A 14,808-nucleotide genomic window follows, 5' to 3' on the forward strand; every position below is an offset into this window, starting at 1 on the left:
TTCTAGTAGTTTGTCCTAGAGTGGACCATTAGACACTAGCAGATCTGCACCACATACTCCTTTAACCACTGACTGGGTCTTAGGATCAATTTTCTTTCACTTATTTTGGTATAAATTTGTTACATATTTAAGACAGGGATACAAAATTGAGGGAGAATAAGTTTATTAACACCACAAGGTTCCTTTTCCCATTCTCCGTCCAAGCATCCAGGCCTGTGGTCCTTGGCCAGCTGGCAGGTTTAGCCAGGTGGCCACTGCAGCTGTCGGCCTCCAAGTACGTGAATGTGCAGGTGATACACAGACTGTGCGCCCATCTTGCCATCATTAACCACTGAAACAGAGCTTGAGGTTAGGGGATCAGGGTCACGGGGGAGGTCAAAACAAGAAAAGACCACATCAAGTAATAGGGATTCATGGACAAAAGCCACTCACCAAGTCGATACCCATCTTTCAGACCCTGGGCCTGTGCTATCTTCTTGGCCACAAGGAGTAAGTGTCCTAGAAGCTAAAGGGAGAGGGCAGAGGCAGAGGTGGCTCTCCCCATAGGAGCCAAACCTCTAGTTTAATCCAGGGCTCCTCCCAGACAAGCCCCCACCCAACCCCCCACCCCCACCCCCGGACCCTGTTCTCCTCACCTGCTGGTCGTCCTCTTCAGCCTGGCTAATTCGAGGAATGGGCTTCCTAGGAATGACCAGAAAGTGCACAGGAGCCTGAGGAGCTACGTCACGGAACACAAGGCACTGGGAGCAATGACAGGTGAGAGACTGGTGTTACTTCATCAGGCGCCATTGCACCCATGACATTCACAAGAGGATTGGGCCCCACCTGCTGATCTTCATATAGAATGTCAGCTGGGAGACTCCGGTCCAAAATCCGGGAGAAGATGGTTGGCGATGCTCCTCCAGGAGCTGCTTTCTGGGCCTTGGCCACTTCACTCCCGTCGGACACCCCTGCGTTTCCTCGGACCTGAGGGTGGGGCGGGTGACCCCAAGGGAGAGAGTAATTTCCCCAAACACTTAGTTGAGGTTGGAAGATGCTGGGCTCTGAGTGTTACTAACACCATTCTTCTAAGAACCTATTAGTGCTTTTCACTCCAAGGAAAAATTCCTGACTTTCAGAGCCTGAAGAGTAGGCCAGGTGATGGTGGACCTGGTTACAGAACACGCAGTGATTCCTATGCGGGACTTAGGAGTGCAACTGATTCCTGTAACAGTGCCTGAGAAATCTAGCACTACCCAGGTAAGAAGACCCAGAAGGGCAGTTTCAAGAGTGAGGTTTTCCCCTGGGTGTGGAGTCGTACATTTGTAATTCCAGCACCTAGGTCAGGGAGGCAGGAGGATTGGCTACGTTTAGAGACTCTTGGCTGGTGTGGGATACATAAGACTCTGTTCCCCAAAGCAAGACAACATTGAGGCCTCAGTTCCAACGCTACCCTTGCATACATCAGATGAATGCCCCTGACAACTTCAAAGCATGAATGAAACTCTTTACTGTTTTTAACGTATTTCTACTACACGTTTTCTGATCTTTAAGCCTTGTTACTTGATTTAATGTATTTGTCCTGACACTGGCTGATTTCTCATTTGGGTGTCAAATCTTATTGTGCAGCTTTCCTGTTAGTGTTTCTATGCAGGCCAAGCTGGCGCAGTCCTGGTAATTCTGCTGCCACAGTCTCCCACATTGCTGGGATTATAGGAATGCGCCACCATGCTTGGCTTCTACACTGGACTTTCGGTTCCAGTCATGTGAATCAGCGGAGTTACGGAAGAGTTCAGCTAAGTGAACTAGGCTGTACCTGAGGGGATAATAGGTAGGGATATCCCAGTTTCCCACCGGTTCAGAGAGGGCTGGAGCCAGTGTGTGACACTGAAGCAAAACAGTGGGGTCAATGAAATCGCTGCTGCGTGTGGTGGTGTGTGAAAGATGAAGGAGCAAAACTGGTGCACATTATAGGGTCAGAGGTCCGAGGAAGACAGCCGGCTAGCTCCCAGAAGGGAGCACTCACTTCTTGCAAGGGGCACGGTTGAGGTAAGCCGAGAGCTGGCTCCCGGACAGCAGCACACGCTCCATCTCAACCGAGACGCCCCCCGGCTGTTCCCAGAAGCGGTCGCAGGCAGATCGCTTCTCTCCGGGACTGGAGTCAGACCTGCCCGCCCGCAGAGTCCCGGAATTTGACCCTTGGTCGAGGCAGTGGCTCCGCGGGGATGAGTGCTGCGCGTGCCGGGCCCGGAACGCGCCAGTGCCTGCAAGACCCCTCGTCCCTCTGGCTGCTTCTCACCTGCGCCCCCCGGGCCCCCGCGGCAGCCAGGGTTCTGCGCGCAGCGCGCAAGCCCACGGCCAGCAGCACAGCAGCAGCCATCTTCCTGAGAGTGTCGCCTGCAGGCGCAGCCCCATTGGCCGTGGCCTGCTGGGGGGCGGGTCCCGTCGTACATCTCATTGGCTGCCTCTGCGAACGCAGGGCCAATTTTTGTTTGGTAGCGTGAAAACTCTTTTTCCATTGGGTCCCTACGCAGTTTCACTCTGAGATACATTCCCATTCCATTGGAAGGACTAAACCTGGGGGTGGGATATTCTCCTAATGGACTCAGGTTCGCCACCTTGACCAAGCGCTCGTTCTCGGCCTGTCCCTTTTAGCTCTGGCCCCTCTTGAGGGGTAAGGGGGGTGAAGAGGGCGGGGCCTCGCCACCTGCTGTACAAAAGGCTAAAAGTAGCGCAGACCCATCTCCGCATTGGTCAGGAGGGCGGGGTTCTGAGGACATTCGGTGTTTATTGGCTCCCGAAGAACATGGGCGGGACTCAAGGTGAATTGGGACCTTTTTTTTTTTTTTTTTTTTTTTTAAAATCTGTAGGGTAGGCACCCAGTCTTTTCTTAACAATTTCAGCCTTTGGACCACTGCAAAGATTTAAAACATATCGTATGAAAATATCTTTTTAAAATCGAGATCAATTTCTTCCTGTTCTTGCTCCCACTTACATCAGTTTTCAGGGCATTTTTTTTTCCTTAAACGAGTGAGGATGTATGTTATACTATGCGTTATTCTTTTCTCCACTTCATAAATGGTGGGTGGTATCGTTACCTCTGTGCCCAGCATTTTCAGTGAGGCAGGTCTGATTGTATACACTTTTTTTAAATACAAAAATTGTGTGTGTGTGTGTGTGTATACGCCTGTGGGTTATGTGCATATGGATGCTATAAGGCGTAGGATGTCCTGGCGCTGGAGTTACAGGCTGTTGAGAGCCACCTGATGTATGTGCTGGTAGCTGAATTCCAGTGCTCTCCAAGTTCAGTATATGTCCTTAGCTGCTTAGCCATCTCTCCAGCCCTTAAAGATTTATTTGTTTACATGTGGGTGTATGTGCAAGCCCATGTGGGTGTCTGTAGAGGCCAGAAGAGGGTGCCAAAGATGCCTCCTTAAAGCTGGAGTTACATACACATAGTGTGAGCCTCCTGATGTGAACCAAGTTTAAGTCCTCTACAAGTATAGCAAGCACTGAACCATCTCGCCAGTTCTGCTTCATGTTTTGAAATAAGAAACACAGTATTTCCCTTGAGCAGCAGAGGCAGGAGGATCACTCATGATTTCCAGGCCAGTGTGGTCTACACAGCAAGACTCTGTCTCAAAAAAACACTAGTATCCCCTCACTCCCACCCCTCTAAATACTCACCACCTGGAGAGTTCTGGTCTGGCACAATAAGGTAAGTTACTATTATATCTTTAGAGGCTGTTATGTGTTTGCACATGTCCTGATATATAAATGCTCAACAGTTGAGTATTTGGTGTTTTGCTGTTCTGCAGCTTTTTATGGTAGTAATAAATGTCATGCTCCTTGTTATGTTTTTCAGATTACGGTAGTTTATACACTGCAATGGCCACACACTGTGTCCCCAGTGACCTGATCACAGTAACTCTATTAACAGAATTAGTTTTATATGATTATCACAGCACATACCACCAATGCCGAGACACTCTGGAGTCAGGACAGTCAATCTCTCTTACATAACTATATTATTAGACCTCCCTCCCTGAGGGTTAATATGTCACCATATGATGTTTGCCCTGGGGTCCTAGCGATCTAGGCTGTATCCCTTTCTTTACAAATGGCCTTTCTAAATATGAGGAAATGGAAGGCCACCTTGACCTTGAGCTCTAGATGTGAGACTTGAAAGCTGCCCCCGAGAAGGGCAGGAGATAAGTGGGGCTGGGATGAGAAGAGGGTGGAGATCTGATGGGGGCTAAGCTCCAGAGCTGGGTATTTCTTTGGGTTTTGACACAGCAGGCCACATAGGCTATTTGTTTTGTAGATCCAGCAAAGAGGGAACCTAGCATCACAAGGCCCACCAGTGTCAGACTGTCCTGTGGCCATAAAATCACCTACGGAGTTCTGACACTCCCTGATATCCACAAACCTGACCCTGGCATGGACTCCTTATTCCAAACACTGACACCGGCCACCACCTGCAGCTGCTCTCTGCAACCTGCCTGCTCCTCCGGCCCCGTGCTGCCTGCTCCGCGGGCCCCAGTGCTGCTCCGTGGGCCCTGTGCTGCAGTGCACGCCATACACCTGCTCCTGGACCTCAAATAAGATTCCTTATCACTTTGATGACTCCCATCACCCGGCAGTTGTTCCCTGGCATTGCTTTTCTCCACTTGAGACATCTTCTCCCTTCACTTTTTCAGTCCCATGTCTTTTGCCTTCTTTTCCTCACTATCACGACAGCATCCCATGTGCACCCACTAATTTAAACTTCCCCTTTCATCTCTAAGCAGATTCTCACTTCCAACCCCACAAATCCTACATGCTGCACTTGTCCCGTTTCCTCCAATTCCTTCCACCATCCTCCCCCACTGCTCACTTTTCTTGTCCAGTCTCCCACTGTCCACTAACTCACTAATTCTCTTTCCCAGGAAGTGCAGATGTCATCAGAAGGGAACTTCTAGGAGTCCCTGCTCCCTGCATCTCACACTTCCTTCTGTGTTTTAAGAAATGAAGTGTCTCTTCATCAGAGCCTTAACCTCATCCTCTTTCTTCCACACCTGAGATCGTGTCTCACCAAGCACCTCTCCCCTCTTCTGCACCCTTCAGGATCCTTTTGTATATGGCCTTTCCCCCTGATCCTTCCTAAGTTGTTACCTTGATCTACAGCCTACTTTGGGGGTTGTCTGATTTCTTTCCTTTACGTCTTACCCAACCTCCTGAAGGGACTCTTTCAAATTCATGAATATTTGGAGTTTCCCTCCCCATGGCAGTGTAAAACCACTGCCCAAAGTCTCCAACGATCTCCTAATTTCAATGTCTTTGTCTAATGGAATTCCAGGTACAACACAAACCACTGCCTAGTCTATTTTTCACTCTCCTCTTGGCTCTTTTGAAGCCAGTCTCCTGGTGTCAAGACCAGGAGCTTGAAAGTAGCCATAAGAAAGGAAGATGGCTGGAGTCAGCCTTTGTTGGGCTCGGTGCTGTCTCTCGCCAGTAGTTAGAGCTGAGTGTATACTGAGTCTTGACGCTACCTGTTCAATAGAGAGCCAGGTCAGATTCTATTGGTTTCCACTTTATTGCTGATCTTGCCCAGGCTCAGTAAGTCCTGTGCCAGTTCTTGATGTTGTTTGCTCCTGGAGGAGGGAAGAGCAGAGGTGAAAGGGTCAGGTGTGGGGGTCATTTGGGCCAGGGAATGCAAGGGATCTAGGGTGAGAACTGGGGTAGCCAGAGACACCCTGAATCTGGAGGGCCTCAAGGTAGAGTTGGTGAGGATGACATCTTGAAGGCAGGCATCTCTGCAAAAGGCACACAGTCTACTCCTGGGGGTGGAAGGCAGTGCAGGCATGGGATGTAGGCATGGGATTCGGGATAGGCTGGGGATGTAAGACCCAGAGAAGATGTGGGAGAGTGTGGGAGTGCCTTTCTGCCTGGCCTTCTGCTTACAGATGCTGGCATCTATCCCATGTTGTTCCCTCACCATAAGGTCTCTTTCCTTTTCGCCTGGTATCCCCAGTCTCAAAGAACGTCTCATGTTCTTCCCAGCGCCGGTCGCAGGCCACACAGAGGAAATTAGACTCAAAAGAGGGGCAGAAACAGCCTAGGGTAAAAGAGCACCCAAAAGGAATATAAGGGATTATAGGACCTCACCTTTTCCTTACCACACGCCTATCTTCACCCCATACCCCTTCTCCCCTCCCAAACACCCCTTTGTACTAGAGTTACCACGGTGCCTGCAGGGATGAGCGCCGGTGGCTGCATGTTCTTCGTGAGTGTGTTTACAGCGACATTGGGCCCTCCAGGCCTTGGGGTCAAAGGTGGCCCGTTTCTTGAGCCAGAACTCACCCACCTCCTCTGGGCGTGACGGGATAAAACAAAACATGAGGCACCTGCACTGGCTCACACTGCAGGGCACTGACAGATCTTGGAGAATGGAGATGGTCGAGCATTAGAAACCAGCACCCGGCAAGACCCCACCTTTCTATGCAGATCTCTCCCGGATTCACATTCATCTGTCTCTCCCTTCGAGAGACCAGAATACAGCAGCCCCTCCATATTTGACAAGAGTCTGGTAACTTCTTTCCTACCTGAGATGATCTGGTGTTCTCTCAACAAATGTCCACAAAAGCACTTGGACTCATCTCCTATCCGGAAACAGTCCCATAAATAATGCGGGCAGCGCCAGCCAATGTAGATACCTACATATGGAGTAATAGGGAAGACTGAAAAAGGAAAAGAAACCCTAAACTCCCTACAAGTAAGTGTTCAGATGGCTCCCCTGGAGTAGGGGGTGGGGAACTCACCTCCTTACCCTGCTACCCTGCTCACCTCTGGCTCTTAGACTTTTTAAAAATAATTTTCTTATCACAAAGAATCATTGGTTCCCTTCCCATCCTGGGATCCACTCTTTGCCAGCCTATGAGAGATAACTGAAGGCGGTCTTCAGTTTTGGAACAGGGAGATTATAGAAAATATTGAAGGTGAACACGAGGCCCCTGTGACTGTAGGGTTTCTTACCTCCTTTCCTCTCCATGCCAGAGTCCAACCTTTCTGAAGTGTCAACGGTGAGCAAGAGATAAGCTAACTGGCCAAGAGGATAGTAGGTGATAGGAATTGGTTCATGAGGGGAACTGCCAGTGAAGGACCCTGGAGAAAGGCTGGAAGTTGGCCAGATCTGGTGTGAATGGGAGGGAGAATGTCTGCTCCCTCACTGGCCAGGTTGACACCCCTGCAATGCCCCTGTGTTCTAGTGTATTGTAACTAATGCCCTCAACGATTCTGAGAAGGGTGGCTGAGGGCTCTCCAGGGATCAGGAGAAAGGGGCCTGTCAGAAGTCATGACCCGAAGATCAAAATAATATAAGTTGTGAGGAATGGAAAGGGCATCAGGAAAGAAAAAGGAAGCTAGTGTCCCTGAATGTGGGCACCAACAGGCAGTTACAAGACTCCGGTTTTAGCTGTGGGGGCTGAAAGAATTCAGCTTTGTGGCAAGTCCTATCACAAGCCAAGGACAGGGCTAGGCAGAGGTGACAGGAAAGCTGGACAGCCTCCTGCTTCTTCATGAGAGCAGAAACTTTCCTAATTTCTAGTCCAGACTCTAGCCTGAGTCCCCAAGGAGGAGCCGTAGCTATAGGATCACGACTGTTGAAAGTCTCAATGGAAGCGGCACCTCTTCTAAAAGTTGTCCCCAGCTTCCCCACAAGGGTGGGATCTATATTTTCATCTATAGCTCTAATCCTGCCTTGAAGGAAATACCAGAGAGTATAGACCTCCTGACTGACTGACTGACTGACCAAATTCCTACTGTGGCATAATCCACAATCCTGTGCCTCAGCCCAGGCGCTCTTCTCTTACCCATACGCTCTAAGGTTCTAAAACCTGCTTAGGTATGTCTTTTGGCTCAGCTGCTTCTGGATTGATGCAGTCTGTCTGCAGTGCCAGGACCCTGCCGTACCCGGAATGTTTGACAGAGAGCACAGAGAGCAAGGTCACAATGGGCAGGACAGAACCAGGGCTCCACTAGAGGAATTCTGAACTTGTGGCAAAAGCTAACCTAGTGGCTGAGAGGGTGATGGACACACATGAGCCCGAGTCGGCCGGGAAGCTCAAGGCTTGGCTGGCCTAAGCATGAATGTGGGAATTAGTATCTAGCATTCAGATGAAGAGTATGAGGAGAGGCTAAGGAGAATCCCTCAGATCCCGTCCTGTCCCGTCCCGTTCAGTCCTATTCTATTCTATACCCTTTAAGTGGGGGAAGCTGGGATCTGGCTCTGGATTCCATTCTCTGGTTCCAGACTCTCCCGGTTAGAAGTGGACTAGGCAGGCAGAGGAGGCAATCCTGAGTGTCATTCTGACTGTGCAACGGTGTAGCCTTGCTTGCATGTCGGCTTTTGATTTCTAGAAGGCTTTCATGGTACATACAGCTGTCTTTACACAAAGGGTGCTTCCACCCTAGCCCTCTCCGGGTCTTCGGAGCCTCAGGGCCATCCTCACCAGCATGTTCCATTAAACACATACCCAGCTTTCACCTCAAACCCTCTCCAGCTTGTGCCCTCAGTTTCCCCAGGTTGGTGTGTGCCCCGCACCTGCTGTTCCAGGCACTCAGTTTCGCTCAGTCACTTAAGCCAAGTGACACTCCAGGTAGTTAACCTTTTTCAACTCACTCTACACACCCAGCGATCCAGTCATCAGCTTTACCTTGTTAGTGTCTCATGAGTCTCCCTCTCTCCCTGTCCCTGCCTTCACCCAGCAATGTCCTTGATTATCACTGGTCTTACTGTGTCCAACCTCGCCATATTCCGTGTATTCTACTGCCAGAGTAGTCATTTAAAAGCACAAATATGCATGTTGTTATCCTTTTTAAAATATTTTGGTGATGCTTGGGTGCCCTTAGGATGTGGCACACAGATGCCTGCGCAGTTCTGTATTTCCAGAGCTGAGCTAGGGTTCCCACCAACATTCTTGCAACAGGCAAAACACTACAGTCTTCTAAGACTTCTTGTCCGGTCAAGTCCTTCTATTTTACTTAAATTTTTATTTTGATAGGCTCTTTTTGTTATGCCATTCAGGCTGGGCCTGGAACTCACCATATAGACAGTGATAACCTCAAAGGTGTGATCCTCCTGCCTCAGCCTACCAAGTGCTGGGATTATAGCTGTGTGTCAGCACACTTGGCTTGTCTGTCTCCCCTCTCCTCTGAGATATTAACTCTGACACTCTTTCTTTCGAATGCTGATTAGTCTAGTACCAGAAGTGGGTGCCTCTTTCCTCTGTCCCTGCAGTACCCTGAGCATAACAATTTGTTAGCCTAGATTATAATTGCCATTCTACTTATTGGCATTGATTATTAGAGTGCCAATTATCTGAGAGATCCTTGTTTTGCTAATTTTTTTGGAGACAGGGTCTCACTGTGCAATTTGAGGGACAGTTTTATCCTTGAGGCCTTTCTTGTGCCACTGCTTGCACAACTAAAACTCAGTGCTTGGATACAGTCGATGCATAATAACTGTGGAAGGAGCTTAGGAAGAGCTCACATTTCACATTTCTATGCACATCACATACATTCTTAGGGAGTCTCTGATCAAGATCTTCATCAGGATACAGACCTCAGGTGACTTAGGGTGGGATTAAGTGCACGAACCATGTGTTTAAGCAGGAAAACCGACATTTTAAACTAAGAAGAAATAGAGAGATCTTAAATAGTAAGGAGTGGACAGGAGGCTCTAAAAGGAGAACTGGACAGAACCTGAATTTGGAAAAACAAAAAACAAAAACAAAAGTAACAGTAATAGCTGTTAACTAAAGAGAGATTTCACTATCAGTAGAAATCCAGAAACAAGTGAGACTTTAAAAATAATAGAGATGGGGGGACGCAACGGAGGCAGGTTGGAGCCGCTGCCGTCGCCATGACCCGCGGTAACCAGCGAGAGCTCGCCCGCCAGAAGAACATGAAGAAGCAGAGCGACTCGGTTAAGGGAAAGCGCCGAGATGATGGGCTTTCTGCTGCCGCCCGCAAGCAGAGGGACTCGGAGATCATGCAGCAGAAGCAGAAAAAGGCAAACGAGAAGAAGGAGGAACCCAAGTAGCCTTGTGGCTTCGTGTCCAACCCTCTTGCCCTCCGCCTGTGTGCCTGGAGCCAGTCCCACCATGCTCGAGTTTCTTCCTGTAGTGCTCACAGGTCCCAGCACCGATGGCATTCCCTTTGCCCTGAGTCTGCAGCGGGTTCCTTTTGTGCTTCCTTCCCCTCAGGTAGCCTCTCTCCCTCTGGGCCACTCCTGGGGGTGAGGGGGTTACCCCTTCCCAGTGTTTTTTATTCCTGTGGGGCACACCCCAAAGTATTAAAAGTAGCTTTGTAATTCAAAAAAAAAAAAAAAATAATAGAGATGAAGGGGAGAGGATCCATGCCTGGAGGTGTGGCAGAATAGATCACATAATGGAGGACAAGGATAAAGGAGGATAAGGATATAAATTACATAACAGAGGACAAGGATATAGATTTTCTAGTTGTCTTTGTTTCTTAGTCTTGTTGACATATTTCCACCATAACCATGAGCGGAAGTAGAAGGCTCAAGCAAATATCATACCATCTATTGCATTTATCTAGGAAGTCCAGAATCTCAGAGGATCAGAGTGGCTCTCTTACTAAGATTAATAATCCTGATAGATTGTGAAACCCAGTGTAGACATGCTTACACATAGTGTGCCCTGTGTTTACACAGTGCATCTGCACACCCATTACAGAGACACTGCTTCCACTCACAGGACTATATCAGGAGTTCTCCATGGACTGGGGATATAGCTCAGTGGGCAGTGTGCTTGTCTAGCATACCCAAAGCCCCAGCACCATGTCAAGTCAGCTGTGGTGGCACACACATGTAACCCCTGCACTCCAGAGGTAGGAGTAGGAGGATCAGAAGTTTAAGGTTATCCTTAAAGGTCATCGTTGTCTATATAGAAAATTGGAATGGAAAGGACCCCTCAGTGGTTTCAGGCACTCTGATGATCATGAATTTGGCATGGAGAAATGACAGTCTTTAGTGGAATAAAGGGACCAAAATCTTTTGACATATTCATATGGGGACAAGGCTCTTAGAAACTGTCCAAGGTCCTGGGACCTTCGGGTTGCTCGGATATAGATTATCAGGGTGCTGTATCTGGGGCTGCCCCCCGCCCCCGATTCTTCTGTTGGTAACAACTTCAGTTGCTTTAGTACATCTGTCTATTGCTACTTGGACCTCATATGAAATCTTCAGTTTTTTTTTCAGGATAGCCCACCTGCTCCCCTTCCAGATTCCAGGCAGGTGGCATGGCCATTCCTATATTGAAGAGGCAGGTTCCCAAATCTGTTGGATTGGAAGCTGTCTGTGGGCCTGTTACAGACCTCTGGAAGGCCACCTGGGCTCACCTGTCTGGATGGCCTTCAGGGTTGAATCCTTCTCCCACTGGAAAAGATTGTTCACCTGATCATCAAATTGCTCTCTGTGCACTGCCTTAGCCATTTCCACCAGTTCTGCCCGCTTAGCAGGGACCACTGGGCGGCTTGTAACACCTGGGAAGGGAGGGGCTGAGTAACCAGAGGGGAGAGAAAAGGCCTTAAGACTAAGAGGACTCACATGCAAAAGAGTAACCCAGTCCCCCACTTCTGGGTAAATCAAGGGTAGTGCAAAAGCCACAGGGACAGGGGAAAGGTAGGGACAGTTACCACCAGCTCTTTTCTCCTTCTTCTTCTTTGCACGAAGCCCAGGCTTGGCTGCAGGGATCTTACTAGTACCCACTGCCAGCTCATCTTCCCCTGCTTCCCCCTCCTTTGTAGATTCGTCCTCCTTGGCCTGGGTTGGTGATTCTGAAAAGGAGTGCTTTGGAAAGTGCTCAGATTCAGGGACCTGGGTCTGTGGGACTTTATCAGAGGTAAGCTCATGGGACGACTCAGGGATACTGGCTGTTGGTGAGACCTCAAGAGGTTCTTTTTGGACTTCGGAGACGGGACTCTCATACTTGGGGATATTGGCTGTTGACGAGACCTCAAGAGGTTCTTTTTGGACTTCAGAGATGGGACTCCCATACTCTGGGATATTGGCTGTTGGTGAGACCTCAAGAGATTCCTTTTGGACTTCAGAGATGGGACTCCCATACTCTGGGATATTGGCTGTTGGTGAGAGCTGAAGAGGTTCTTCTTTGACTTTAGAGATAGGACTGTCATAGCCAAACTCCTCCAAAGGAATCTCAGCGATGGCTTTTTCTAGAGAGGTCACAGATTGAGGAGACAGTTGGGGTGGTAGGGAAAGAAGCCCAGAAGAACTGGACTTTACAGGAGGAGTTCCAGAGACAGAAGAATCCTGGAGGCCCTCAGCGCCCTTGGTGTCGGGATTCAGGGAGGCAGGTGTTTCAAGATGGATTTCTGGAGGCTGGAAATGTTTCTGTGAGCTGGAGGGCTGTAAGGGAGTTTCATGGGTAGTGGCCTCGTACAAGTCTTCAGCGTTGGTGTCCTCTAAAGAAGGCTGTTCCTTTGCATCCTGAGTGTCCTGAGGGCCTTCTGTGGTCTTATTTGCTTCCATCTAGTGGCAGAATAAGGTACAGGCTCCATTAGGCTGAGGCTGGAGGGTCTATAAGTCGGGGCAGAGCCCCAGGGTTCACAGATGGTACAGATAAGGAAAAAAAAATTAGTACTGCACCTAAGACATTACAAGTAAGAAAGAAGTCTGAATTTCAGGGTGCAGTGCCAGGAGGGTCTCTCATGTATACTCCCCCTCCCCACAGTACTATTGTAGGGTGGCAAGGAGCTAGAATTTAAAGATGAAGCAACAGAAGAAGCAGTCAGAATCTCATCAGTAGATGGTAGCAGAGGACCATGGCCCAGGAGGGAGCCCCAACACAGCTACTTTGCCAGTCCAAGTGCAGGGTGTGGGGCATGTCTTAAGATCCTGGAATTGTAGCTCTGGAGTGCCCGAGTGGGGTTGGCTTCGAAGAGCCCAGGAGAATGCCACAGAACACACAGCTGTTGTCCAGGGATACCAGCCTCCTTCCTTAATCTCATTTATGTGCAAGGCTTCAACTACTTCCAGCTACATGCTGTGTCCACTTGTGCTCCCCTCTTTTTCTTTTGAAGGCCTTGTAGCCCAGGCTCTTTCTGAACGCCTTATAGGACTCCTGCCTCGGCCTTGTGAGGATGACATTATAAAGGTGCATCACCGTGCCTGGCTACCTCTGGCTTCTAAATCTGCATCTCTAACTCAGATCTCGTTATTCCCTTGTGCTTTAGGTGCGCATGCCTGGTCTTTCCCAGGGAAGTCCCACTCCCTTCAAACCTGGAAATACATGTCTTACCCTAGTCTTCTGTAGTGCCATCTGCAACTAGCACCACTCTTAATCTTCCAAACACGCCCCAATTGTATCTCTTTCTCACTGCTCCCTTCAATTTGTTCATGTCCTCATTATCTTCTGCCTGGCGGTACAGTACCATTGGCTCTCCACTACCACCTCTGCATATCCACCCACTCAACCTTACACTTAGGACATATTTTATAAACATCCCAAACTAACACTTTACTCAGGCACCATGTATGCATCTGGGACCAGATGAGCTTGAGAGGCAATGCAGCACACAGGAGCAGAATGGATGGCTTGTCTCCAGGATGCTGTGAAGAGGGAGGGTGCTAGATTCACCCTAGAAAGATCCAGGAGGGAAGCTCTTTCCTCCTCCAGCAAGACCTTTTGAACACACACAACCTTCTGAACCAGCCTAATGGATGACATCCAAGTTTCTTGGCCCTGACTGGCAAGGTCTGTTGTCACCACCTCAGACCCTTTCAGGTGCTAAGGAATGAACTGGAGGCTTTTATATGCTGGCAAGTGCTCTATCATGGAGCTACACCCAAAAACCCTTGGTATTTTGAGACAGGGTCTCACTATAGGCCTGGCTGGCCTAGAATTTGGACCAAGCTGGCTTTAAACTGGCAATAATTCTCCTGCCTCTACTTCCCAGGTACTGAAATTACAGGCCAGTGCCACCACTCGGGCTTCCAACACAGACCCTGTCATCTGTACAAGTCTATCATCATTTGTAAGAGCTACTTAAGGATTCACGTGTTTCTCTGATCTGTAGTGTGTCCCGTGTCTCAGAGACAGTATTAGCTACCTTGAGATATTGCATCTTAAGCTCATTAGAGCGATCTCTCAGCAGAAGACCTGGGTTTAATTCTCAACATGGCTGCTCACGACCGCCCGTAATTCTAGTCCCAAGGGCTCTGACCCTCTCTTCCAGCCTCCACAGACACTGTACTCATGTGGTGTACAAATATACACGCAGGCAAACACACCCATACACATAAAATAAAATTAAAGGTTTGTTTTTTAAAAAAGTAATTACTTTCCCTGGGGTCTTTCTACAGGGCAAACTAGCAAAGGGGCAGAGGGAGGATGACGAGAAAGTGGGTGAGAACGCGGACAAAAAGTAGAGGACGAGCGGGGAAGGACAGATGGTATTAGGAAAAGTGGCAGGGTAAAGGGCTGGGGTGGAGGGCTGTTTGAAAAACTACCTACCTCTCTGCTTGGGCTTGGTGATCCCAAGTCCTTAGGTCAGGATCTTTACCTGGGTTGGAGGGGGAAGTATTGATTCTGACCTACGGAATGGTTTTGCTGTTGATGAGCCAGGCTGTAGGTGCTAACTGAGAGGCCTTGTTAAGTTTGTTTGGGAAGGCGTAGGCACCTGCAGACCTTAGCAAAGGGACTCTGGCCCCAGTTGATAAAGGCAGTAAAGGGAAGGAAGAAGAGAGGTCCAGGGCCAATGAAGGATGCGCTCTAGAACCCAGGACAGGCTTCGATCCCCAGGGCAACA

At 49.1% G+C, this 14,808-nt stretch overlaps 2 protein-coding genes and 2 pseudogenes across 2 annotated transcripts; 1 reads left to right on the forward strand and 3 right to left on the reverse strand.

The window, feature by feature from the left end:
* Positions 1-146: 146 nt before the first annotated feature.
* Hint2 (histidine triad nucleotide binding protein 2) lies at positions 147-2,365 on the reverse strand. Its single transcript, NM_026871.1, has 5 exons — positions 2,279-2,365; positions 826-966; positions 636-740; positions 433-505; positions 147-331 (listed from the first exon to the last, which is right to left on the reverse strand). Exons 1-5 carry the CDS (start codon positions 2,357-2,359, stop codon positions 240-242), a joined length of 492 nt encoding a protein of 163 aa, NP_081147.1. The 5' UTR covers positions 2,360-2,365; the 3' UTR covers positions 147-239.
* On the reverse strand, positions 2,815-9,863 carry Gm4748 (predicted gene 4748; annotated as a pseudogene).
* Positions 5,542-14,779, reverse strand: Fam221b (family with sequence similarity 221, member B). Its single transcript, NM_175517.3, has 7 exons — positions 14,514-14,779; positions 11,677-12,529; positions 11,380-11,523; positions 6,564-6,674; positions 6,202-6,399; positions 5,957-6,076; positions 5,542-5,612 (listed from the first exon to the last, which is right to left on the reverse strand). The coding sequence occupies exons 2-7, from the start codon at positions 12,527-12,529 to the stop codon at positions 5,575-5,577; spliced, it is 1,464 nt and encodes a 487-aa protein (NP_780726.1). The 5' UTR covers positions 14,514-14,779; the 3' UTR covers positions 5,542-5,574.
* Gm12481 (predicted gene 12481) lies at positions 9,840-10,333 on the forward strand (annotated as a pseudogene).
* Positions 14,780-14,808: the final 29 nt, after the last annotated feature.

This window comes from Mus musculus, chromosome 4 (genome assembly GCF_000001635.26).
Source record: "Mus musculus strain C57BL/6J chromosome 4, GRCm38.p6 C57BL/6J".
Lineage (NCBI taxonomy): Eukaryota > Metazoa > Chordata > Mammalia > Rodentia > Muridae > Mus > Mus musculus.